Below are 26,323 nucleotides of genomic sequence, written 5' to 3'. Positions count from 1 at the left end.
GACAGCCTGGGCTACATAATAAGACTGGCGAGTGGCGGGGGGCAAGGGAAGAAACGGACAAAAAGAAAAAGGAAAAGAAAACCTCTAAAACTGTGGCCTGTACTTTATACAGCAAAAATAATCATGTCATCTAAAGAACCCAGAACTGTACTCAAGGCTTGTTGATAAAGATGAAATAGTCTTAATCAGAAAGATGAACACTTTAACACGGGCAAACTTGTCTATTTTAGTTATCTTTCCAGCTATAGAATACTTCCTTGATTTACTAAATATATATTAGGATTCAACTATATACATTTACAGTGGGTGGGGGAGGTGAAAATTCTGCTCCTAGAAGCTGCTTCATAAGACAAGAAATTCAGACAGCAGTGGAGAAAGAACTCTGATACAAGTCTTCCTCCCCTCATTACTCTTAAGATTAGTGCATAGACTTTGGACAACTTAGCGCAGCCCAGTCCAACAATATATTGATAGAATATTGCCAGAATTATCTTTTAAAGCACATATCTGAGCAAGTAACTTACAATGTGCCAATGTTCTTTATATTAAGCAATGGATTCTATTTATTCTGCTAAGCAGAGCCTAATTCTGTGCAGTTTACATACATAGAAAATTCAAACACACTGTGTACACACTGTGTGCAAAAGAACATCCTCAAACTCAGATAATTTTACAAATTATTTTTTTTTGTGGAGTTACTCAATTTTTACTCAGGAACTTGCATTTGCTAGACAAGCACTCTACTACTTGAGTTATACTTCCATCCCTTTTGGGGAGTTATTTTTCAAATAGGGCCTCATGCTTTCTGCCTGGAAGCTGGCCTCAGACCATGATCCTCCTATCTATGCCCCTATGTACCTGGGATTGAAGGCTTAATTCATCATGCTCAACTCATGTGTTGAGATGGAATCTCACTAACTTTTGCCCTGGTTTACCTTCCTGCTCTCTTCTTCCTGAGTGGATATGAGTCTCACATGAAGCACACAGTATCCACCTCAATCCTGTGGGTTGACTATGAACTGTTCTCCATAGGCGTGCGTGTTGAGTGCTTGGTTTCCGCTAGCGGTGCTCTGGATACTTTAGGAGATGGGGCCTAAGGTAGGAGATGAGGTGCTTTGAGGGTTTCCAATCCCTTTCCACTCCTCCCCCTCTCTGCCTGCTTCCTGTCTGCCATGAGGCAAGCAGCCTCCTCCTTCAGCATGCTTCCACCACAATGGTCTCCTTAGTACAGCTTACAATCAAGATAGCCAAGGATTAAGGGCTGAAATCTCTGATATTATGGGATAAAACAATCTTCTTTATATTGTTTATGCCAGGAATTTTGTTACAGAAATAAGAAAAGTTACTAATAACACTTAGCTTCTCTTTTATTGCTATAGCCTAAAATCCAAGTAGTTCTTTGAATCCAACAAGTCACCTCCAGTACTGGAAGACATTTTTCTTCTGACCTGCTTCAAATCATCTACCAAGCTTCAAGACAGAAGTTTTACTACTTGTCTTCTTTTAGCACTCCCCAAATTCCTTATATTACTTTCTCCAATTAAAAGAGGGAAGTCAGAAGTGATGTAGAATAAGAAAATATCACAAGGATCAAAAGAAGCAAGTTGTAAGGAAGTAGTTAAGCAGGCAAGGAAGAGAAATACGGGAAAAGATGGTAAGATTTTTTTTCTGTGTATGTGAAATGCTAAAGCTGTTTAATACCAGGACCTTATTCACACTAAGAATGTGCTCTACCACAGAGCAATAACATCTGCTTCAAAACGGTTAGAAACTGATCAGTACCATCAGGGCGTGGTCACTGTCACTGAACTCTTTTTGCTCAAGGCTAGCACCTACCACTTTGAGCTACACACAGCTTCCAGTTTAAGCTTCCAGTTTTCTGATAGTTCACTGGAGTAACTGGAAATTTTTCAGCCCAGGCTGGCTTTGAACTATGATCCTCAGATCTCAGACTCTCAGAAGGAGGAAGCCATAAGCTCCCAGCACACAAAATATTTTCAAGGGAAGCAGGAGTTGTGGTGCTAATCATGACATCAGAGTGGTTGCTGTCCCTGTACATTTAAAAGACAGCTGTCAACATATGGCAGTTCTCTTGATGACAGATTAGTCTACATCACTGACTGGTCAGTAAAAAGTACTAACTGGTCTCTCTGACTACATGGCTTGATGTTGGACAGATATTCCAAGAGGCAACCAGATTCTAGTCTTAGAAGTTGAATTCTATGTTCATATGCTGAATTCTATGTTCACATGTTACATTTATTCCCAATCTACTCATGTGCCTGCACAGTCATTGTAATTATATGACTTAATTAAATGATGAGATATGAAAAAGGGAGTTGTTTACATCAGTGCTATGTTTAAAACAATTTACAGAGAAAAACTCTTACAACTCTTGGAAGACATATACTGTTAAGGATAGATTATAAACAATTTTAAGATTTTGCACTTAGATTGTATCACAGCTTCAAAGAAATATGATCTCAATGTGGAGACATTTATTATGAATGAGTTTATTCAAGAAAATACCTTGACTATAAATGCAGAGATTGGTAAATTAAGCATATAATCATGTTTGCATTTAAAGTAAAATGTAAGTCCTTATTAGAATGAATCAGTCATCATGTCTTTTGCCAAAAATGTCTTTGGACAAGGCATTTTTGCTAAATACTATGCTCTGGCTAGGGAATCCTCCTCAGCACATTAAAATGTCAGCACTGGAAATTAATTTTAACACAGAGTGAATGAACTGAAAAGACAGCAAGAAAAAAAAAAGATGGGGGCTGATGGCTCATGCCACCAGGCTGAGATCTGATTGTGGTTCGAAACCAGCCCAGCCAGGGAAGTCTGTGAGACTCTTATCTCCAATTAACCACCAGAAAACTGGAAGTGGTGCTGTGGGCTCCAGGTGGTAGAGTGCTAGCCTTGAGCTGAAAGAGCTCAGGGACAGCACATAGGCCCCAAGTTCAAGGCCCAAAATAAAAAAGGGTCAACAAGACTCAGTGGTAATGATCTTTCTTACACAAGGCAATTAAATTAAGGGAACTAATGAGTAAAACACAATACATAACATTCAAAACTACCTTACCTTATCCATTAAGTATGTAGCAGAAGAAAATCTTTTAGCCAAGAATGTATTCCACATCATCAGCGCAATGCCTAGATGGTAGGGTGAAAGACAAGTTGGAAACAGAAAGCTTATGTGTCACTGCATTGTACAAGACAAACTAATATCCTAAACTAAACTACTATCATTTCTTATGTCTTACACAATGTTTATGAGGTTAATGAGACCTTTTTCTTAAAAAAAATCATCATTTTAAGTGGTTGTACAAAGAGGTTACAATACCATATATTGGGTTATAAGCACAGTAACCCAACTGGTGGTATCATGTTGATCAATACCACCTCTCCCTACCTTCGAGTGACATAGTTCACTTCTTACATAATATACCATGAATATAACGCTGCATTTGTTCTCCTGTCTACCCTCCTAAACATGTTGCTGCTGCTTGGTATTCATCTTTTAAAGCAGTTCATTAGTTTGAACTCTTAATGAAAGTCAAAATGAGTCTGTGGAAGAGTACATCAAAATGGCCAGTAAGAAATGATTTACACCATGACTGACGAAAAAAAAAAAAAATAGAAAACCAGGGCCGGGAGTTTGGTCTAGTGGTAGAGTGCTTACAAGCATGCACAAAGACCCGGGTTAGATTTCTTGGCAACACATACATAGAAAAAAGCTGGAAGTGTTGCTGTGGCTCAAGTGGTAGAGCTCTGGCCTTAAGAAAGTCCAAGGACACGCCCTGAGTTCAAGGTCTAGGACCGGCAAAATAGAAAATCACAGTAAGATAGTACCATGTAACTACCACAAACACTTTGCCTGTCTACCTTCCTGTCTATTTGTCTTTGCAAAGCTGGGGATCAAGCCCAGGGCTTCATAAACACTAAGCAAAGCTCCACCACTGTGACAAATGTTTTAAATAGTAACACCAAATGCTGATGATTATGTGAAACAAATGGAGAATATATTACAGATAGAGTAAACTGACAAAAATCACTTTGAAAACTACTTGTGCAACATGAGCAACAAAAGATATGTACAAGATTAAACATTTGAGGAATGCCTAAGTCACAATTTAAGAAAAAAATAAAGTTATAAAAATGACTTAAATCTGAAGCAAAGTTTCAAGCTTTCTATTGATATATTCACTAAATGGTATCAAAATTAAAAGAGCAAAGATCTAGGCAGCATAAACCTAACATTTTAACCTGGTTGACAGATGAAATTACCACTAATGCCCTTTTCCCCAGGAGAACATTTTTGTAAGTTAAAAGGGCAGAACTTTGCATAGAGCAAACATCTAAGTTAGAAGGTTGGGTGAACAAATAAAAAATTATGAGAATAAGGTATGTGAAGACTCACATCCTGTTAAAGCAGGACTTTTCTTCTGAACTGACTTTTTTTTTTCCAATACTGGGGCTTGAACTCTCAAGGCCTTATACTTGATAAGACAAGCACTCTACCTCTTAAAAGCTATGCCACCAGCCCAATCAGTGACATTTTGGACCTTAACGCTAGCAGTAGGGACTGAACTCAGGGTATGGGGCTTGTTAGCAGGAATAAAATAGAGCCTTTTGGCATTCGCCAGTTTGGAGGTAGGGTCTTGCTTTATGCCTGGAATGATCTGCTTTGCTCCCTGCCCACCTCCTGTGATTGGGATGACAGGTGCAACCACACCACCCCAGTCCCCACTGGTTGAGATGGGAATCTCACAAACTTCTAGCTACGGCTGGCCTCCCTCAGTGCCAGCCTCCTAAATAGCTAGGATTACAGGCTTGCGTTACCACACCCAGTTATTGTTTGGGGCACCTATTTACTTACCATTCTGAACATGTGCATTAAGAATGTGCTTCAAGTGTTCTATTGACCTAACAAAATAACGTGCTTCCTTATGAACAGAAAAAAAAAGAAAGGGGGGGGGGGAAAGTTATTTAAGAAGTGCTTCAAATACCAAAGGGAGACTTCTTACATACATTTCTGCATAAAGCAATTTAATGTCGCAATAAAAACATGTTAACTAGGTAGAGGTGGGAGCATCACACCAATCAAGGCCAAGTTATTCTATATAGTAATTCCCAGACCAGCCTTGGCTATATATCAAGACCCTGACTCAAAAATCAATCAAACAAGCAATTACAACAGCAGGAAACTATAGAATTACTTAGGTAAGAAGTTTCTTGTGATCAAACAACATGGTTAATTCCTTGAATCTCCCAGATCATACATACTGGCATGAAGATTCAAGCTCATTGTTTTTTGCATAACCACACAAGTTTTTTCTCCAGTGAATTCTTCAATTTCATACAGATGGGAAAACAATGCCTTTACTCTTACAAATGAAATCCCTTCATTCAGGAATAGCACCTAGGCCCTCAGTGTTAAGCCCCAGGACTGCTTCTCACCCCCCAAAAAGTAGAGATTTTGTTGACTGTAGTGATCCATGACTATAATCCTAGCACTTGGGAGGTGGAGGCAGGTAGAATGTGGATGTGTGGACAGACTGGGCTAAACACTGAGAGCCTGTCTTTATCAACAAACAAACAACAAATAGTTATGATTCCCATTCAGGGGATAAAAGATATGGATCAAGTAGCATTAAAACGATTGCCCTATGTAGATACCATTATTTGCTTAAGATTCAATTGATTAAGACCAATCCAGTATTATTAGTGTCTTCCTTTAATATGCAAATAATTATATACTAATGGTTTAGGAGGCAGAAAGGATACTACTACTACTATTAAAACATTAGTGTAAACTACATTATCTTGGACATTATTTTTTTTGCCAGTCCTGGGGTTTGAACTCAGGGCCTGAGTGCTGTCCTCAAGAGCTTTCTCAAGGCTAGCATTCTACTACTTAAGCCACAGCACCATTTTTGGCAATTTCTATGTATGTGGTACCAAGGAATTAAACCTGGGTCTTCATGCATGCTAGCAAGCACTCTACCACTAGGCCAAACTCCCGACCCCTGAGATTTTTTTTTAAATGAGAATTAACCTAATGTACAGAAAATATAGAAAAAACATGTTGATTAGAGAGGGGTAATTTAACAACACAAAGTAGGGAAGTCTAAGTAAGGGGCTGACTGACAAAGAGATATCCTGGTGTCAATCGGAAGGGCAGACTCCTTTAGGAAAGGGGTCAGGGTGTTAGACAAAAAGTAGGTCATAAATCCTGTGATGAGATGGGATCCAATCCATGTGGGATCCAAACCCAAGCTTGGGGCCTCCTTATGATGCAGCTTCCAAACCATGAATGCTCAGAGAGACATGTGGCTACAGAAAGTAGAGGAAAAGGAAGCCAGGGCAGCAAAGTGTTGAGAGGGCAACAAGGCCAACTGTGTACACCTGACGCTTTCTACTATTCTTCTGAGACACAGACATCTGAACAATCGCATAGTCAGCTGGCATCAGGATTTTCAACTTTTCTGTCCAGTACTGGACCTTGAACTTGGGGCCTGAGCACTGTTTTGGGGCTTTCTCAAGGCTAGAGCTCTACCATTTGAGCCAGAGCACCACTTCTGGCTTTTTTCTGTGTATTTGGTACCGAGCAGTCTTCATGCATGCTAGGCAAGCACTCTATCACTAGGCCAAACTCCTGGCCCCTGGGATTTTCAACTTTTATCAAGATGACTTTACTAAGAATATTTTATTAGGTAGATGGCATCTCACACTGAAATTCAAAAGGATAAAAAATGTACTTGTTACAATTCACTAAGAAGTTGAGCAAAACACATAAGCTTTGAATAAAGAGATAAATTATGATGCTTATTTATTGGTGGACATTTAGCAGATAAAACTTCTCTGTGCCCTACTTTTCTAGAGTGAGGATAATAACTCCCCACTTTTCACAGTGTAGAGTATTAATAAAGGTAACTGAAAAAGGCTGAGTACAGTTACTATACAGAAACACCACAACAGGGGAAATCTAATGTTTACAGTAAGTTGCTCCACAGTCCCATAAGCACACACCAGGAGCAGAGAGCATATGAGATCAGGATGAGTCACAGTAGGGATCTTACCTCTGGGTCTTTATTCCACTGAACAACGTACTCCCAGCAGCAGTGTGCATGCAACACATCGAGCTCGAGGCTACAAGGAAACTGCTCATAGGCTAAATGCAGCAATTCTGAAAGTCAGAAGAAAGGGTTATATTATTCTTTCCCAGTGAAGACTCCATGCTTCTTTCTACTCTGGATTTCAAAATTATCATTATTTGAGTATCACCTGGTATGGCGCCTAAGTCCGCCTCCTCCTCTGACATGTCAAGGAGACATTTGTTAATTCCTTCTTTGAGTTCATCTGGATTTTCTACATCTCCTTTATTAGCCAGTTTTAGCAGTTCAGGACTGAAGTCCTGTTTAAATACCCACTTGGCTACACTGTCTGCAATGCCACCTACAGGTGAAGGACAAAAGACAAAATGAAAACTTGTAGAACATGAACCTGAGGGCTTGGTAAATGGAGCCAACACAGTGCTTAGGAAGTCTATTTTTGAGTTCAAAGTTTACAGCACTACTGGACTTCAGCAGGTACAATTTGAAATACACCTTTTCAAAACTCTTATAGGATAACTCTTGAAAAGACCTGCCCATCAAATCTCTTAAGATTACCTGTGATTTAAATACAGCTAATTAAGACTTCTAATTTAAAAAAATGAGAAAACAAGTTGATAAAATAAAGACCTAGAAATACTTGGGTATTTATAAACCTAGAAATATAGGCATCCTGGTATCAAATGGCTAACAGAGCTGATAAGAAAAGTGAGCTCCCAAAGAAGATAGAAACTGAATGATACTCATAATCCTGAACAATCTAAACAAAGCAACCACAATGTCTCTGCCAGGGTAGAACTGATACAGAAGAAAAAACAAAAGCCACATGTCCTCACTTACATGGGAAGCTACAAACATGATCTTCCAGAAGCAGCAAATGAATGAGATCAGTAGAGGCTGGGATGTATATGTGTTGGGGGAGGCAGGAGAGGAATGAAGGATGAAACGAGGGAGTTCATAGGAGGAATAACCTCTACTGTTAGACATAATAGGGTCAAAACAATCAATTAGATTTTTTTAAAAATATCAAAAGCCGAGAGCTCTGACTATCCCTAACATAAAGAAATCAATCATCTATATCTGTTCATGGCAGGCTGCACACATATTAAAACATCACACTATACCCCATCTATGTGTATGATTAGATTTTATATTTAAGAAAATAAAAATGCAAAAACAGTAAGAATGAAAAGAGGAATAAAGTTTTGTGGAGATCAAGAACAAAAAGATACAGATACAAATGCTGAAATAAATTTAGGTTTACCTTTTCCTCCTTCTAGCAATTTTTTAACAGAAAGCCTGGGTAGTGGCTCTGCTTGCAGCAATGATACTTTGGAGGTTTGAGGGCTGCCCTTCGTGTGAAGCAGAGTCTGAAGTAGCAGACAATCCTCCAGCTGTTTCAGCAGAAGTTTCCAGTATTCCGTGTCAAGAGAAAGAGCCTCCCAGGAATCAGTGAGGGCCTCGGCATCAGCACCCAAAGCTGTTTGGGAAAACTAAGAGAACATACTGACGTGAGTCCCTGCTTTTAAGGAGAAAGCATGGACAATCAGGGCAACATACAAAGGCCGTCCCATCTCATTGGATGAGAGGAGGATGCTTACAAGGGGTCCAGTAGTAATGGCCCAGTTCAACCTTTCTGGGTCTTCTTTGGGAAAGGTCAGCTTTTTCTTTTACTTTTTCTTTCTCCCCCTGGTGCTGGGGCTTGCAGTAGGTCCTGGGCACTATTCCTGAGCCTCTTTATGGTCAAATCTAGCACTCTACTACTTGAGCCACAGTACCACACTTCCGGTTTTTGCTGAGTACTCTATTGGAGATAGGAGTCTCACAGACTTTCCTGCCTGGGCTGGCTTACAACTATAATCCTCAGATCTCAGTCTCCAAGTAGGATTTCAAGTGTGAGCCACTGGCTCCTGGCTGGGTCAAGCTATTTCTATCATTCCCAATCAGGATATTGACCCAATCAGAATGCATTGACCAATGTAAGAAATACATCTAGAATTTCTTTCATCATTATAAAACCTGTCAAGCTAACTATTAAATTAAGGCTAGGCGTGGGGGCGTGGCCTAGTGGTAGAGTACTTGCCTAACATGCATGAAGCCCTGGGTTGAATTCCTTGGTACAGGGAAAAAGCCAGAAGTGGTGCTGTGACTCAAGTAGTAGAATACTAGCCTTGAGATGGCACAAGGACAGTGCCCAGGCTTTGAGTTCAAGCCCCAGACCTGACAAAAAAAAAAAAAATTTAGCCTAAAGTTACAAGACTGACAATGTTAAGCGAATCTCCACAGGTCTATTTAGGTGTCTCTCCAAATCAATGTAACAGTGAAGCAACAAATAAAAAACACTATTGATCCATTATGAAATATCAAACATGTTAGATGAGTTGTTATAGTAGAAATTTAAAAGCTCAGGAGATAAGGAAAACTGCCAGAGCCAAAGGTAAGTAGGAAATTCCTATCTGAGTTGTTCAGTGTGAGGTTAATAAGAGGTGGAGTGAAGAAAGAGTGAAGACAGGTTTAGGATAAACCTGAGAAATGACAGAACACACCTTGACCTCTTTTAGATGAGGACACTGAAGCTAAGAGAGTCACTATAAGGGACATGGCAAAAAATCAACACCAACTTCTCTTCCTCAAAATACTCTGAACAAGTAAGTACCTGCTGGGCACACATTTCAAATTCTTCATATCCTTTAACAGCAAAGGCAATGCACTCCCAAGAGAGGACAAGCATCCTTTAGCTGACTGGACAATATGGAGTAAAGCCAGACAGTGCCCACTTACTTTTTTCTCTATTATGTTGTTTGATATCTGCGCAGCCACAGAATGCCCAACGTGAGCTGACAACAGAGCAGCTCCATTGTTCTCAGACTGAACACAGGCCACACGCATCTGTTGCCACCAAGGGGACACAGACTGGGAATCCCAGGTGTCATCGATGGCCACTAGGAGACAGGGAGGGAAATAGAAAGTAAAACCTCGCCTTGCCAAGTTTCATTTTACTTGTCTAATTTTTCATATTCAAAACTAATTTCCCCAAAAACATACTTGCTGTTTCCAAACATAATGGAAAATCTTGCAATGTATTGTATTCACAACACTTTTTATTTTTTCCAGTCCTGGGCCTTGAACTCAGGACCTGAGCACTGTCCTTGGGTTTTTTCAGGGCTAGAACTCTACCACTTGAGCCACAGCACCACTCCTGGCTTTTTTTCTATGTATGTGGTACCGAGGAATCAAACCCAGGTCTTAGTGAATGCTAGGCAAGCACTTTACCACTAGGCCAAATTCCCAGCCCTATTCACGCTTATACCCATTTGTTTAAGTCATCATGTTTCTGAATCAAGTGTTATATCCTTATTTTCATCACTCCTAAAAACTATTATTGAAAAAAATTTTTTAGTCAGTCATGGAGCTTGAACTCTGGGCCTGGGCGTTGTTCCAGAGCTCTGAAGAACTCAAGGCTACCACCCTACCCCTGGAGCCACAGTACCACTTCCAGTTTTCTAGTCATTAACTAGAGATAAGAGTCTCAGGGACTTGGGGCACAGCCGGCCGGTGGCTCACACCTGTAATCCTAGATACTCAGGAGGTTGAGATCTGAGGATCAAGGTTCAAAGCCAGCCTAGGCACAAAAGGACCTAGACTCTTATCTCCAATTAATCTCTAGAAAATGGGAAGTGGGGCTTGGCTCAAGGGCAGGGCGGTAGCCTTGAGCTGGAGACCTCAGAGACAGCACCCAGGCTAAGTTCAAGTTCCATGACCCACCAAAAAAAAAGTCTCTGGAACTTTAGTACCTGGGCTGGTTTTGAACTACGATCTTCCAATTTCAGATTTTAGCCTCCTGAGGAGCTGGGATTACAGGTGCGAACCACCATACCTGACTTGAACATTTTAATAAACTATTGCTTTGGCAATTCCATTGGAAATAAGCAAAACATTTTCTCTACCAAAGACCACCATTTTCTTACTGAAAAAAATATCTTGTTTGCATTAGGTTATATTTTGCTAATAATTCTCATAAGTATTTTATTCATTACAAACTCCCTATTAATCTATTTTTTTAGACTCTCTACAGTGAAGTTTTGCATATATGTGTGGTACTGGATTTGAACTCAGCACCTTTGTATTGTCCCTGGGCTGTTTTGCTCAAGGCTAGTACTCTACCACAGCTCCAATTCCGGCTTTTTGCTCAATAATCAGGGGTAAGAGTCATAGACTTTCCTCCCTGGGCTAGACTGAACTGAGACCTTGGCCTACTGAGTACCTAGGATTACAGTTGTGAACCAGTCACTAGGCTTTACAGTGAAATGGAGAAGAAATGTTCCTCCTTCCTTGTTCTTGTGGTATTTCCAAGAACAGCAGCACAGGTCCTGAGAGAACTGACCTACACATATAGCAACATCCTACCTTTCATCTTGCTCAGGAGGGACAGCATTGTATGAAGACAGCAAACAGACTGGGGTTTATCCAAAATGTCTTTTTCCTTGGAAAGCCATACACTCAGGAGCAGGGACTGAAATCAAATTTAAAATCTTGTTGAGTCAAAAACAACAGTTAATGCAGACAGTATCTCCTGTTGTTTAGGACAGCACACACATATGTAAAGACAGGCAGCCTTTTCAGTTGGTAGTTGAGTCTACATCCAGGCAGTGCGAAAGCCAGACCAAAGCTACCTACTACCTAAGAGACTCTGTGCCATGTCGCTATCTCTCCTTTAGCTTATGCACAGTCTATGAAGGAAGGCGGTACTAGGAAGGACTCTGCTGTGTGTGGATCTTGCCTTGCTTGGCCCATATACATGCTGGGGACATGACAGCAGTGAATAAGCATTGAAAACTAGCAAAGTCTCTCTCTCTCTATTTTCTTTTTTGCCAGTCCTGGAGCTTGAACTCAGGGCTTGGGCACTGTCCTTGGACACTTTTTGCTCAAGGCTAGCACTCTACCACTTAAGCCACAGTGTCATTTCCAGCTTTTTCTATGTGTGTGGTACCAAGGAATCGAACCCAGGACTTTGTTCATGCTAGGCGAGCATGTTACCATTAGGCCACACTCCTGGCCCCAAAACTAGCAAACTCTGTTAACAATAGTAGTAAGTAACATTTCACACAAAATCATGTAAGGCAATAGGAGTAACTTTTAAGGTATGCTGGAACCAGTGTTACCTATTTAAGTTTGCATTCTTAAGTTACTCCTTAAATTTGTTTGTGGGGAACTGTGGGATAATGAAAGCTTAACAGCACGCTATCACAGGTATAGCACCTGTAAGGTGCCTCAATGGCTCCCAATGCTGTGAGAATGACGCTAAAATAAAATAAAAAGATATACTCGACATGCATGTCACCTCCCCTGAGCTTAACAACCTCTGTGGCAGGGGTGGACATCAGATCTCAGAACTGATAGACCCAGTTCCTAGCTTACCAATACTACACACTGAGCAGGTTAGAACCATAATGTGGACCTTAAGCGGCTTGGCTCTTACCCAGCTATCTTCTCTTCCTTTAAAACTTTGCGGCGTCGATATACAGATACACAAATATACACATAAATTTTTGTACGTCTTTAACTTTTACATATATAAAATCACATTCTCTACTTAACAAGAACCAAGTTCCTTCCTTACTTCCTTTCTTCCTCTACCTGCTCCCCTGCCCCCCTTCCTTGACAAACTCTCATTACATAGCCCAGGCTTACTTCTAACTCATGATCCTCGTGCTTTAGCCTCCCAAAGTGCTGAGATTATAAGTGTGCACCTCCTTACCAGGTCCTAATTTCCTTACGAATATAATTCCAATGAAATTATCATTTAAAATGATTTTAAAAATCAGAAAACAGAGACATAGACAACGCAAATGTTGCTCAAATTAACTCAACGCAATACAAACTAGTCTGTGCTTAACTTATTGAAGTATCTTAACTCTGAACTTCTTTCTTTGTAACTTTTTACTATGAAATGACTATAAAGTCACTGGTGATAAAAACAAATACACAAGGAAATTTCACTAACTCTTCCCACTGTCTCTCCTAAGATTGAAATCAAGATTTTACTCTGGTAAAATGCACAGAACTCATTTAGATTCCATCAGTTACATGAATATATGCATTAATTTGTATATGTACATCTGTATAATTTGATTAATCTGTGTAGTCTGAGAGTAATCATCATTATAATGAAGACATCAAGATTCTTTGTTTCCCCTTTAGAGTCACAAACATCTCCTGCCTCAACTCACACTTAGCTCTGACAGCCACAATTCTGACATCCATTTCTCTCATTGTGTTATTTCTCAACAGTTACATAATAAAATGACAGCAGGATGTATCTTTCCTCACAGAGGCAAAATGTCCAAATCCTGCCTGGATTAAAAATGTGTGAAAGGGGAGTGGTGGTAGATATGTCTGCATGTGTAGTGCAGGTAAGGGAAAACTGTTGATGAAGGTAACTTCGCTTGCTCTATTCAGAATAGGCAAATTTAGTATTGTAGTTTTCTCATTAAATGGGAAAATATCTTGCAAAGTAATGTAGACAGGCCTGGAACTCACAACTCTCTTGCCTCTACATCTCAACTGTTGAAATTACTAGGGTGTGAAATCATGCCTCATTACACGATTCTTTTATATTACATTTGTTAGTGCATGAAGAGTATATCTTTAAGATATAAGTAAAATCCAAAAATAATAAAATCTGTTTTAGCTTATTCCTTTATATATATTTTTATATATTATATATTATATACTATTTATTTATTTATTTTGCCAGTCCTAGGGTTTGAGCTCAGGGCCTGGGCACTGTCCTTGGACACTTTTGCTCAAGGCTAGTGTGCTGCTTGAGCCACTTCGGCTTTTTCTATATATGTGGTATCAAGGGCTTCATGCATACTAGGTGAGCACTGTATCACTAGAGTACACTCCCAGCCTTTAGTCTTTTTTAAAAAAAAAAAAAAACAGCAACAACAATAACAACAACAACAAAACGCTTCTTTTGAAATGCTGGGGATGGAACCCAGGGCCTTAGGGATAGCACTCCCTGTGTTGCATCCCTGAGCTGCGGTCCTGGCATACCATTTTTAGTTCTACAATACCAACTTTTACTGATGTTTGAATTCCACTGTGAATACATTCACACCTGACAGATTCTAAATTTCTTATAGGCCAACCACAAAATATGCTTACTGAAGTTCACAGAGAAATGGGGCTGAGGATTGAGCTCAGTGAAACAAAACCTTCCTGACAAGTGCAAAGCCTTGAGTTCGGTGCTTAGCTCTGCAAAAACAAAAGAAAGCCAAGCATGGTAGCTCATGCCTGTAATCCTAGCTACTCAGGAGGGCTGAGATCAAGATTCAAAGCTAGCCCAGGCACTAATGTCCATGAGGCTCTTATCTCCAATTAACCACTAGAAAACTGGAAGTGGTGTTGTGGTTCAAGGGGTAGGATGCTGATGAGCTCAAAGACAGCACCCAGGCCCAGAGTTCAAGCCCCATGAGCAGAGTTCAAGCCCCATGAGCAAAAAACAAAACAAAACAAAAAAATTTACAGGGAACTAACTGGCATAGCATTACACAGCTATAATCCCAACATCTGGGAGTCTGAAGCAAGACTGAAAATTCAAAATCCATGTAAGTAAGCTGCACAGTGTAAGATGTGATTCAAAAAAAAAAGGCAGCGCTGAGAGCGTTGCTTAGTGGTAGAGTGCTTGCTTAGCATACACGAAGACTCAGGTTTGATTCCTCGGCACCACATACACAGAAAAAGCCAAAAGTGGTGCTGTGATTCAAGTGGTAGAGCACTAGCCTTCAGGAATGCTCAGGACCATGCTCAGACCCCAAGTCCAAGCCCAGGACTGGCAAAAAAAAAAAAAAGAAAAAAGTAGACAGGTAACATAAAAATACAATAATCTCATATTAAATATGGTGATTACAAGTTTCTTCAATCATTTTTAGAAGACTTTCATGTATGCTTTATGGTAGGCTAAAGAGCAAATACAAAACTCTTCTGTGTAACAGTTGTAAGGAAGGACAGCACAAGACCCTTACCAACAACTGCTGAGGGCTAAGGCCAGCAGACTCTAAGGTGTGACACATATCCCCCGTGGAGCTTTCTCCATGCAAACATTTCCAGAAGAAGAAACTACCTAGTGAAATGAAAATGGAACACATTACTCAATGACAAATTAGCATTTGGACTAGTATTCTCACTGAGCGGCAATCTAGAATTCTAGCACAAGAGAAGATAAATTAATGTTTTTTTATTAAAGCAGAAAACAAATCATTACATGCCTCAACTCTGTTTCTTCAGTACATTCAGTAATATTACTGGCATGACATCGTGTACACATCAGCTTTTGCTAACCAAATTACACATTAAATTCTTTGGTAATTATTACCAAAAGAAAAAAGTATTGTGTGCAGAGTCTGGCTTAGTAGTAGTGTTTGCCTAACAAGACCCCCTGGGTACCACATACATAGAAAAAGCTGTGCTGTGGTTCAAGTGGTAAAGCTCTAGCCTTGAGTAAGTTTAAGGACAGCGTTCATAGCCTGCGTTCAAGCCCCAGGAATGCCACCTCCCCCACCAAAAAAAAAGAAGTCTTTGATATGCTTTATATTCCCAGGGTTTCTTCTAGAAGGGGGAGGCAAGGAGAGCTTATCACTTCACCTACCTAAAGCCACATACTCGGCCTCACTAATCTTCTTTATGTTGAGCACATCTTTTTCATATTCTAAATATTCGAGGAATGTCTTTACAGGCAACACACCATCCTTATCATCGGAAAATCGGACACAGGTTCTGGTGGTCTCTTGCTTGTATTTATCTAACAGTGTCTGGAGCTTATGTAGTTCTTTTTCATCAAGCCTTAGCAATACAGCCAAGTCCTTAAAAATAAGGAATAAAAGTTCTCAGACAAGTATATCTCTTTCTATAAGCCCCATTATCGAAACTGAAATTCAAGGCTGCAAGCAAAAGATGACTATTTTATTAAACATGTATTATAAAGAATACAGAAAAAGAAAAACTCTAAGGGATATCATCTGTAACTCTTATCATTATGAGAAAACTGAAGAACAACTTGAAATTAAATGCTTTATATATTAAATAAGGTTGACAGTATAGATAATTTTCCAATAATTCTTATTGTATCTACAAGTAGGTCCTCTAGATGGCTCTTAGGGATCCAAAGATTTCAAATTCATGGAGAAAACATGCCAATGTTTTTCAAACTAGTAGTCAAACTATTTGTATGTGCCATATACATAGAAACAGTTCCTGAGATTACTGTCATCTTTGTGGAAACCATATAAATTCATCATGGAAAGCAAATCTTCCTTTTCTGTATGTAACATAAAGCAGTCTTTGGGTCTTGTCATGTAGCTTAGGCTGGTTTGAACTCTCCATCCTCCTGCCTCAGCCCCCTCAAGAACCAGGTACCAGGTGTGTGACACCACACCTGTGTATAAAGCCATATCCATAAATAAGAAAAGTTTCTTTGTTATTTTAAGCTACTTTTTTTTTCCCCAGAGCTGAGGACCGAACTCAGGGCCTTGCACTTGCCAAACAAGGGCTCTTCCACTGAGCTAAATCCCCAACCCTTAGGCTACTTTTTTTAAGTACAAGCCATAAACTCTCAAATGTATATTAGCAGTTAAATATACTAAATTTACAAGTGAGTTTCTATGTCCTATGTCCCAGAATCAGTCTAGAAATTGGTTATCTATTTTTGAAGGATCTGAATAAAGATTTCTATAGGAAACAGGATTTTAACTCTGAAAGTGTGCTTTAAAAATAGCAATGTACCAAATGATTTCTTTAACATTATCTCTATATCCTTTGGGGTCTCTTGTGCAAATGTAAACCTGCAATGGTCTATATATTGAATAGCCAAATAGAAATTATTTCTGCACACACACACACATGCACACAGTAACTACCAGGGGCTGGTAAGCTCACACCTGTAATCTAGCTACTCAGGAGGCTAACATCTGAGGACCAGGGTTCAAAGGTGGCCTGGCTTTAACAGTTCATGAGATTCTTTTTTTGCCAGTCTTGGGCTTAAGAGCTCAGGGCCTGAGCACTGTCCGTGGATTTTTCTCAAGTGCTCTACCACTTGAGCCTAAGCACCACTTCTGGTTTTTTCTAAGTATGCGGTACCAAGGAATCAAACCCAGGTCTTCATGCATGCTAGGCAAGCACTCTACCACTAGGCCAAACTCCCGGCCCCATGAGATTCTTTTTGTTATTGTTGTTGGTCACGGGCCTTGAACTCTTGGCCTGGGCACTGTTCCTGAGCTCTTCAGCTCAAGGCTACCACTCTATCACTTGAGCCACAGCACCACTTCCGTTGATGAGAGTCTTATTTTCAATTTAGCACCAAAAAAGTTTAAAGTGGAAATGTGGCTCAAGTGGTAGAGCACTAACCTTGCTCATAAAAGCTTAAAAATAGTGCCCAGTCCCTCAGGACTGGCAAGCACACGCGTGCGCATGCACACGCACACACACACACACACACACACACACACACACACACACACGCTCACACACACAAAGGCATCTTAAAAAATATGTACAAGAAAAAAAATGAGTCTTGAGTAGGAAAGATGAATTACCAATAAAATTTGATGGTCATGTATAAATACATAAATTTAGCAATAAGGCACAGAGAGCATCAAGAGGCCTGATAGAGTAAGTATACCTGTAATCTTTGCAAAAAAAAAAAATCCTTCATTTTCTACTTGTTTACTAAAAACTTTAAAAATAATCAGAGATTGCTAAGATTCTAAGATATACAATATAGATATAGAATATAGATTATTATATCTACATAAGTATAACTACATAGCTATATATAGATATAATTCTAAGATATAGAATTACTCACATTATCAGAGAATGGTGTGTCTGAATGAAAATCAAGAGAATTTAATTGACTGACAGACTCATAAAGATGTAGTAATTTCTGTTTATTGGCACAAAACTGGAACAATCCTTCATCCACTGACTCAAGCTCTAAAAATAGAAGGAAAAACATATTAAAAAGATAAACTGAACAGGTTTTTATCAACTTGTTTCCTGGATATACTATTATACTAATTACGAGAAGCTTAAGCAAAGGTACTTTTTCCATTATGGTAAAAGTGAAGCAAAGATATTTTTGTAAAAACAAAAGGTATTTTTTCAATTATGATAAAAGTACACAGCTTTTAAATGAAATGACCTGCTCTAATAGTAGGGGAAAGAGAAATGGGGGGGAGGGACAAAAATGTTTTTGTGGGTCTGGGAGTTTGGCCTAGGGGCAGAGTGCTTGCCTAGCACACACTAAGACCCAAGTTCAATTCCTTGGTACAACATACATAAAAAAAGCTGGAAGAACTCGAGCCTTGAGAAAGCACAAGGACAGTGTTCAGGCCTTGAGTTCAAGGCCCAGGACTGACAAAAAAAAAATCTTTGTATAATACCCAAGTAATCTGGAAACATGTTTCCCAATATCCCACTCATCTGTAACTTCTATGCAAATACAGAGCCTATGCAAATACAAAGCCTCCTCTTATTATTGCAGTGGTCAAAGATAATGAAATTCAACCTGAAACTGTGGACTGTAGCAAATGTACCCTAAAAAAGGCTAGCAAAGTGACTGAAAGTAGAATTTTATTTCGCTTAATATGGTTTAATTTTGTTCAACATTAATGCCAGGGAAATGCATTCTACAAAATATATTTTTGACTAAGTGTGGTATTATCCATTAATGATCCTAGCTGTTGGGAGGCCAAGGCAGATGGATCATGAGTTTGAGGTCAGCCGGGATTATACAGAGAGTTCTAGATTAGCCTGACCTCCACAGACAGTGAGACTATTTCAAAAACAAAACAAAAAACATTTTGGTAAAATAATTCAAGTATTTTATCTAATATAAAACAAATACTTGTTCTGTGAAAAGGCAGACCATAAAAAAAAACTTCAAGTAATCTTATTTAGGATACAGTAACATGGGAAACTGAGTTCTTACCATGATATCAAAATCTGGCATAAAAACTAGAAATAGTTAAAATTCTCATGTGTAAGTAAGACTTGAAATTGTGATCACCTTTATAGTTTGGTTTACTCCCAGCCCCGTGCCAAGTAATTTTTCATTTAATAAATTTTGATATTTTATTAAAGTCTTTGTAGAATAGGGGGCTATCTTAAAAGAGGTTATTCCTAACCCAAAAAAAAAAAAAAAGAGGTTGTTCCTAACAAGCTTTGTGTATCTGTCGATTAAAAGCCAGCTTTATATATTGAAGGAAAAAGTAATGAAAAAGAGTTCTCAAAATTAGAAGCTTAGTGATCACTTCGGCAGCACATATACTAAAATCAGAAAATTAAAGTACAGGAAGAATGAGGAATGATGTATAAGGTCGCTATGGCTTAACCATAATTAAATACAATGTTGTTTTTATGTAGTTAATATGACAACCAAAGAATCATGACTAATTGAGTACTAATTGAACCCTACAATTTGGATTTGGGAGGGCCAAACTGTGCTCATGAAAGAAAAGGGAGGACAACATTGATGCTAAACACTAAGAGAACATTGACTTAAAGAATGTTTTTGATCATTAGTTCAGTCAAAATGGGATTACTGGGCCAGAAGCATGGTCTAGTGATTGAATGCTTGCCTAGCATACATCTTGGGTTTGATTCCTTGGTACCACATACACAGAAGAAACTGAAAGTGGTGCCATGGCTCAAGTGGTAGAGCAATAGCCTTGAGAAAGGCCACGGACAGTGCCCAGGCCCTGAGTTTAAGCCCCAGGACTGGCCCAAAAGAAAAAAAAGAATGAGATTACTTGATAATACATGTCTGGAATTTCTTTTATCCCACAAATTAAAGCAAAAGATAATGGAAGCAGAGAACCTGGCCACTGTTTGTATATCAATGGTTGACTTCTCTAACTGCCAGGGCTTTCACAATTTTTCTCCAACATGATTCTCACAACTGTGGAATGAATAAAAGCACTTCCAACAAGAAATAGTAATACATTGAGAAACAGCTTTAAGTGAACATCAACTGCATATATAGAGAACAACAGGGCCCCCAAAGATTAAAAGTATGAATGTTTAATATATATATATAGCTTTATATATAAATAGGTCTATATAAATATATTACATATTTATATATGAACATAATTCATTATATATAAATGAATTTCATTATATATAATGTCCACATTAAAATGATACTACAAGCTATAATGACATATGTAATTTGAAGGGAAGCAATTACCTTCATCAGTACAAACTATTACCTTGATTTTTTAAGGTATCCATTAAAGTCTCAGTGATATTTTTAAGACAGGAGAAAGGTAAACGTTCACTTCCCAAAATGCTTTCCAAAGCCTAGAAGAAAGACATTGAATAACACTAGTAAGTATAAGGCAACAGTTTAGTTTTCGGTATTTTATATTAATACTTTAATCATCCCTGTATTTCAAAAGGAATTTCATATTTAAGTTGTTATAATCTATTTACCAGAGGACAAAAGTGACTTGAAGTTGAGCAGTAAGCAATATGAATCAGTTTTACATCTCAAGAAATAATGTGGTAAGCAATATGAATCAGTTTTACATCACAAAAAATAATGTGGTACGGTGAAAATCCAGATTGAGAAGGATACAGTTAGGAGAGAACTAATACTTACCAGAGTAGCAGAGACAAAATGGAAACAGACAAAGCTATTCACCAATCAGAAAAGTATGAGTAAGCCTTCTCAGGTATAATGAAAAGCAGAGGCTATTGTCATGCCAATAATGAGAACTACCCAACTTAGAGCGTATTCAGTAGATATGTGTCAAGTCAGGCTGAGTATCTCCATTATACCGCCTAACCTGTCTGCCACTCTTGATACTAAAGTCTTCAAATTCAGAAGCTCCAAACTTTCTCCTCATGTCCAACATTGCAACAACATAAGAGTTAAAGTTCACATCTATTCTTTCATTAAACTGAATTATAACTGATGAGACAAAGTAATTTAAAAGTAGACAGACAAAGGAATCAAATCGGACAACACAGTAAGATCTATATTTGTGGGAGGGTGGCCTGTGATTACTACTTGGAGGAAATAAAGCAACCAAAAGACCTCAGGACAAACATAATCTGTCAACTATCACACAGGTGAGTTTATGTTTTTCTCAGTATCCTGCTGACTGTTCACCAGAAGTCCTTTCTAACCTCCAGTAGGGAAAGGTGGTAAAGAGTTGAGAGTTTCCCTGAATCATGTACATTCTTTTTTTTTTTTTTTTTTTGGTGGGAAGGGGGTCTGTTATGGGGCTTGAACTCTGGGCCTGGACACTATCCCTGAGTTCTTCAGCTGAAGGCTAGCGCTTTACCACTTCAGCCACAGCACCACTTCCTGTTTTCTGGTGGTTAACTGAAGATAAGAGTCTCATGGACTTTGGTGCCCAGGCTGGGTTGGAATCCTGACTACCTAGGATTACAGGTGAGAGCCATTGGTGCCTGCTTCATGTAAGTTCTTCAACAAAGATTCTTCCCTTCTTCTAATTTTTCTAGATAATTAGCAATTTTGCTATTGGGTTTGCTAACATTTTAAATAAAATTCACACTTTCATAAGTGATTCAGGAGCATAGCTTAAAAAAGAAAAAGATGAACCCAAGGAGAACCCAAGAAGACAATTTGTACTAGGCTAAAGTCCCTCAATTTTGTTGTTTCATCATGTAAGAATACCAACAGCATCAGAAACGAATTGCTGGGTTAGCTGGGTGTGGCGGCTAGGCCCAGGCCCAGAGTTCAGGTCCACAACCAACCCCTCCTCCTCTTGCCACCCCCCAAAGAAAAGAATTGCTGGGGGCCAGGAGTTTGACCTAGTGGTAGAGTGCTTGCCTAGCATGCATGAAGACCGGGATTTGATTCCTCGGTACCCCACATACATAGCAAAAAGCCAGAAGTGGTGCTGAGGCTCAAGTGGTAGAGTGCTGGCCTTGAGAAAGTCCAAGGACAGTGCTCAAGCCCTGAGCTCAAGCCCAGGACTGGCAAAAAAAAAAAAAAAAAAGTATCGGTGTTTTGGGCCAGGAGTTTGGCCTAGTGGTAGAGTACTTGCCTAACATGCACAAAGACCCAGGTTCGATTCCTCGGTACTTAGAAAAAGCCAGAAGTGGTGCTGAGGGTCAAGTGGTAGAGTTCTAGCCTTGAGAAAAATCCAAGGACAGTGCTCAGGCCCTGAGCTTAAGCCCAGGAGTGGCAAAAAAAAAAAAAAAAAAAAAAAAAAAAAAAGAATTGCTGGGTTATGACTCTCCTGATTCCCTCCCTGCTTTTCTCTGGATGCCCACCTTATCATCAGTGCCATCTTTTTTTTTTTTTTTGCCAGTCCTGGGCTTGAGCTCAGGGCCTGAGCATTGTCCTTGGACTTTCTCAAGGTTAGAGCTCTACCACTTGAGCCTCAGCACCACTTCTGGCCTTTTTCTATGTATGTGGTACCAAGGAATTGAACCCGGGTCTTCATGTATGCTAGGCAAGCACTTTAACCACTAGGCCAAACTCCTGGCCCTGTGACCAAGCTTTTTTACCCTGAGAAATATGAAAGCCTATGAACAGTCTGTGTAATGGAAAATCACATTTTACAATGAGACAATAAGGTATATATATTTTTTGGTGGTAGTAGAAAAGTCTTTGAAAAAAATGAGGGCAATAAAATCACTCTTCCCTAAATTCTCCTGTGAATGTAGCTATACAATAAGAAGAAATAAACATTTTAATTTCTGCTGTGACACACAGCTTCTAACCTCCTGTAATATCTTGAGTGCCGAGAGTGCTAAAAACATCTTTTTCTTTCTTTCTTTCTTTCTTTCCTTCTTTCTTTCTTTTCTTTCTTTCTTTCTTTTTTAAAAGCTTGGTCTCTGCTCCAGTTCCTAAAACCCATTCAGGCACAGATGCTTTTGTTTTAAAACCCAGACCCTGGGTTTTACCAAGTGGTCTCCTGGATAGTTTCAGGATGGGGCTGGGAATCATGCCACACATGTGATTACAGAATTGCAACTTTTAGCCCCACCTTTTACCTCCCAGGAAGTTTGCCAAAGGGTGGGTTGATGGTTAATAGTTAATGCTGTAATCAATCATGCCTAATGAAACCGCCATAAATACCTGATAGGGCAAGGGGTGGGGGAAGCAGCACGGTGGCTCACACCTGTAATCCTAGCTACTCAGAGGCTGAGATCTGAGGATCAAGGTTCAAAGCCAGCTCTGGAACAAAAGGATCTGAGACTCTTCTCCAATTAACCTCCAAAAAATGGGAAGTGGGGCTTGGCTCAAAGGTAGGGTTGTAGCCTTGAGCTGAAGAGCTCAGACAGGCCTAGAGTTCAAGCCCCATGACCACCACCCCAAATAAAAACAAAAACAAATAAAAACCCTGATAGGGCAGGGTTTGGAGAGCTGCAAATAGCCGAATACACAGAGATTCTCAGGCATGAATGGCCCTGAGAGGACAGGAAGCTCCGCACCCCTCCCACATGTCTTGCCCCATGCATCTCTTCCTTCTGACTGATTGCCTGAAATCCTTTGCAACATCCTATATGATATGTGGGTAAGTGTAAGAGCTGCCCTGAGATCCGTGAATTCTGTACCAAGTTAAACCCAAAGAGAGGGCACAGTAAGACAACCTGCTACTTGTAACTGGTGAGTGAGGCAGGGTTAATATTACAGGAACTAACCCTCATCTTGTGAAGTCTGGTGCTCTCTCCAGGCAGATATTCGAACTGAAATAGACTGGAGGACACCCACCTATGCCAGGTGGAGAGATCAGTAGGGAATAAGAAAAAAACACTGGTTTATTCCCTTATATGCTCATAGTAGCATTATTTTAAATTCCATGACTTATGAAAATTAAGTATCTGGCAAGGCTCCCACTTGAAGAGTAAAAAAAAAAACTTGGAGAGGGGCAGGAGTTTGGATTAGTGGTTTAGTGCTAGCCTATGTGTGTGATAGCACACACATAGAAAAATCCAGAAGTAAATGAAAGGACCTCCAGGATATAGAAACAAAAGTCATATAATGAGTCATTGTTACCCTTAATGTACTATGTTATCTCTCATCTCTTTTGCCGTCCCTTGGTTATCTCATATTGTTACAGTATTTTACCTTGTTATATGATATACTGTATATATGCTTATTTGGTTATTTGAAATAGGATAGGGAAGAGGGGAAAACAAGATGAGGTGTGGGGTGGGGGGAGGGAAATGGGGACTAAGGCATGAGAAAGGGCTATCAATGTTTGTAAAGTAATGCACCTTCTATCTAGTGAATATAATGTAACCCTTCTATTAATTGCAATAAAAAAAATATAAGAAAAAAAAGAAAAAGCCAGAAGTGGTGCTGTGGCTCAAGTGGTAGCATTCTAGCTCAGGCCCTGAGTTCAAGCCAAAAAAACCAAAAACCAAAAAAACCTTGGAGAATTATGACTAAGGTACACAAAGTAATTAGAAAATAGTAGTCTAAAAGTTAACTGTAGGGCCGGGAGTTTGGCCTAGTGGTAAGAGTGCTTGACTAGCATGCATGAAGACCGGGGTTTGATTCCTCCATATCAAATACATAGATAAAAGCTGAAATGGTGCTGTGGCTCCAGTGGTAGAACTCTAGCCTTGAGAAAGCCCAAGGACAGTGCTCAGGCACCAAGCTCAAGGCCCAGGACTGGCGCAAAAAAAAAAAAAAAAAAAAAAAAAAGTACAAAAGTTAACTATATAGACAGAGCTGGAAGTATATCTCACTGGTAGAGCAGTTGCCTAGCATGATAGAAGCCTTGAGTTGGAACCATGGCACTACAAAAATAGAATAGAAATTGAGAGATTGCCATGGGATTGAAATGTCACATAAGAAGTTATGAAATCAAGATATGAATAGACTTATGAGGGCCGTGGCTAGAAATAAAAGAAGTCAAAGCTGATTATAGTATTATAACCCAACCTCAACAAAGCTAATAAACACCTGGCAATTCCACTTTTAACTAAATGCTCCAGAAAAACACTTGCAGATGTGTTCCAGGAAACATGTACAAGGATAAACATGGAATTATTGTCTAAATAGCAACATCGGAAGCAACCTACCTGTTTATAGACAGAAGAAAATGAATAAACAACTTAGTCTTAGAGTGAATTCACATGGCATAAGAAATGAACTATATCATTTCAACTGTAGCTTCATATATCACATGGATCATTCACAGAAATAGTAAAAAGAAAGTATGTTAGAAGAAGACACAAAATATATGCACATTTATACAGCTCAAAACAGTAGAAAATATACCAAGAGTGTTACAAGTGATGTAATTCATAGGGAAAACACAAATTTTGCATTGGGAGATCACAAGGATGCAGAGGATGAAGCTGAAAAGGGATACCCAAGCCTCTTCAGAGTTCCTGGTAAGATTCTGTCTCCTGGGTCAGGAGCATGGCCTAGTGGTAAAATGCTTGCCAAGCATGCATGAAATCCTGGCTTCCATTCCTCAGTACCACATACCCAGAAAAAGCCAGAAGTGGTACTATGGATCAAGTGATAAAGTGCTAGACTTGAGAAAGCCCAAGGACACTGCCTAGGCCCTGAGTTCAAACTCCAACACTAGCAAAAAAAAAAAAAAAAAAAAAAAAGATTCTGTTTCCTAAGGAGCCATATATACTTGTGCATATTATTATTCTTCTTTTTTCAGTGTTTATTTTAACAGTCAAGGAGATCATTGCTCAGCTAGATGGTTGAAATCTTTGCTTATTTCTTCAGATTGCTTATTAAAGAAAATTTGTAGGAAAGTTAAAGAAAATTTATAAAGTTAGTTTGTTGGTTTTAGTCAACATGTTTTAACAAACATGTGTTTTCAGCTAAAAGCCTTGGTTATTATACCTAGCTTGATTTTTTTAACAAAAGATGATTCACATATATTTGCTCATTCTGTTGATACGCACTCTTTAATTTTTTTTTTATATTTTTTATTGTAATTAATAGAAGGGTTACATGATATTTGCCAGATAAATGGTGCATTAATTCCCACACATTGATACCCTTTCACATGTCTTGGTCCCCATTTCCCTTCCCCCCTCCCCCACCCCTCATCTTGTTTCCCCCTGTTCCCTATCCAATTTCAGATAACCAAATACAAATATATCCGATATATTAGGTAACAAAGTAAGATATATTATTATTCTTTAAATATGTTATGTATGAGAGAGAGAAAGGAAGG

General features: G+C 39.1%; 1 protein-coding gene across 2 annotated transcripts in view; it reads right to left on the bottom strand.

The window, feature by feature from the left end:
• Positions 1-26,323, bottom strand: part of Rab3gap2 (RAB3 GTPase activating non-catalytic protein subunit 2) — a 71,779-nt gene that overhangs the window by 6,899 nt on the left and 38,557 nt on the right. For both annotated transcript variants that reach the window (XM_090341169.1, XM_090341170.1), the window contains exons 18-28: positions 20,396-20,486; positions 17,989-18,116; positions 15,775-15,988; positions 15,152-15,249; positions 11,529-11,634; positions 9,903-10,063; positions 8,386-8,614; positions 7,294-7,464; positions 7,089-7,195; positions 4,886-4,952; positions 3,089-3,159 (exon numbers count right to left, since the gene is read on the bottom strand). In XM_090341169.1, coding sequence (XP_090197295.1) covers positions 3,089-3,159; positions 4,886-4,952; positions 7,089-7,195; positions 7,294-7,464; positions 8,386-8,614; positions 9,903-10,063; positions 11,529-11,634; positions 15,152-15,249; positions 15,775-15,988; positions 17,989-18,116; positions 20,396-20,486 — 1,443 coding nt within the window. The remainder of the gene's footprint in view (positions 1-3,088; positions 3,160-4,885; positions 4,953-7,088; positions 7,196-7,293; positions 7,465-8,385; positions 8,615-9,902; positions 10,064-11,528; positions 11,635-15,151; positions 15,250-15,774; positions 15,989-17,988; positions 18,117-20,395; positions 20,487-26,323) is intronic.

Source organism: Megascapheus bottae, chromosome 10 (genome assembly GCF_031878675.1).
Source record: "Megascapheus bottae isolate mThoBot1 chromosome 10, mThoBot2.hap1, whole genome shotgun sequence".
NCBI lineage: Eukaryota > Metazoa > Chordata > Mammalia > Rodentia > Geomyidae > Megascapheus > Megascapheus bottae.
The sequence above is the reverse complement of the archived record's forward strand: the minus strand, read 5'-3'. Positions and strand labels throughout refer to the sequence as shown.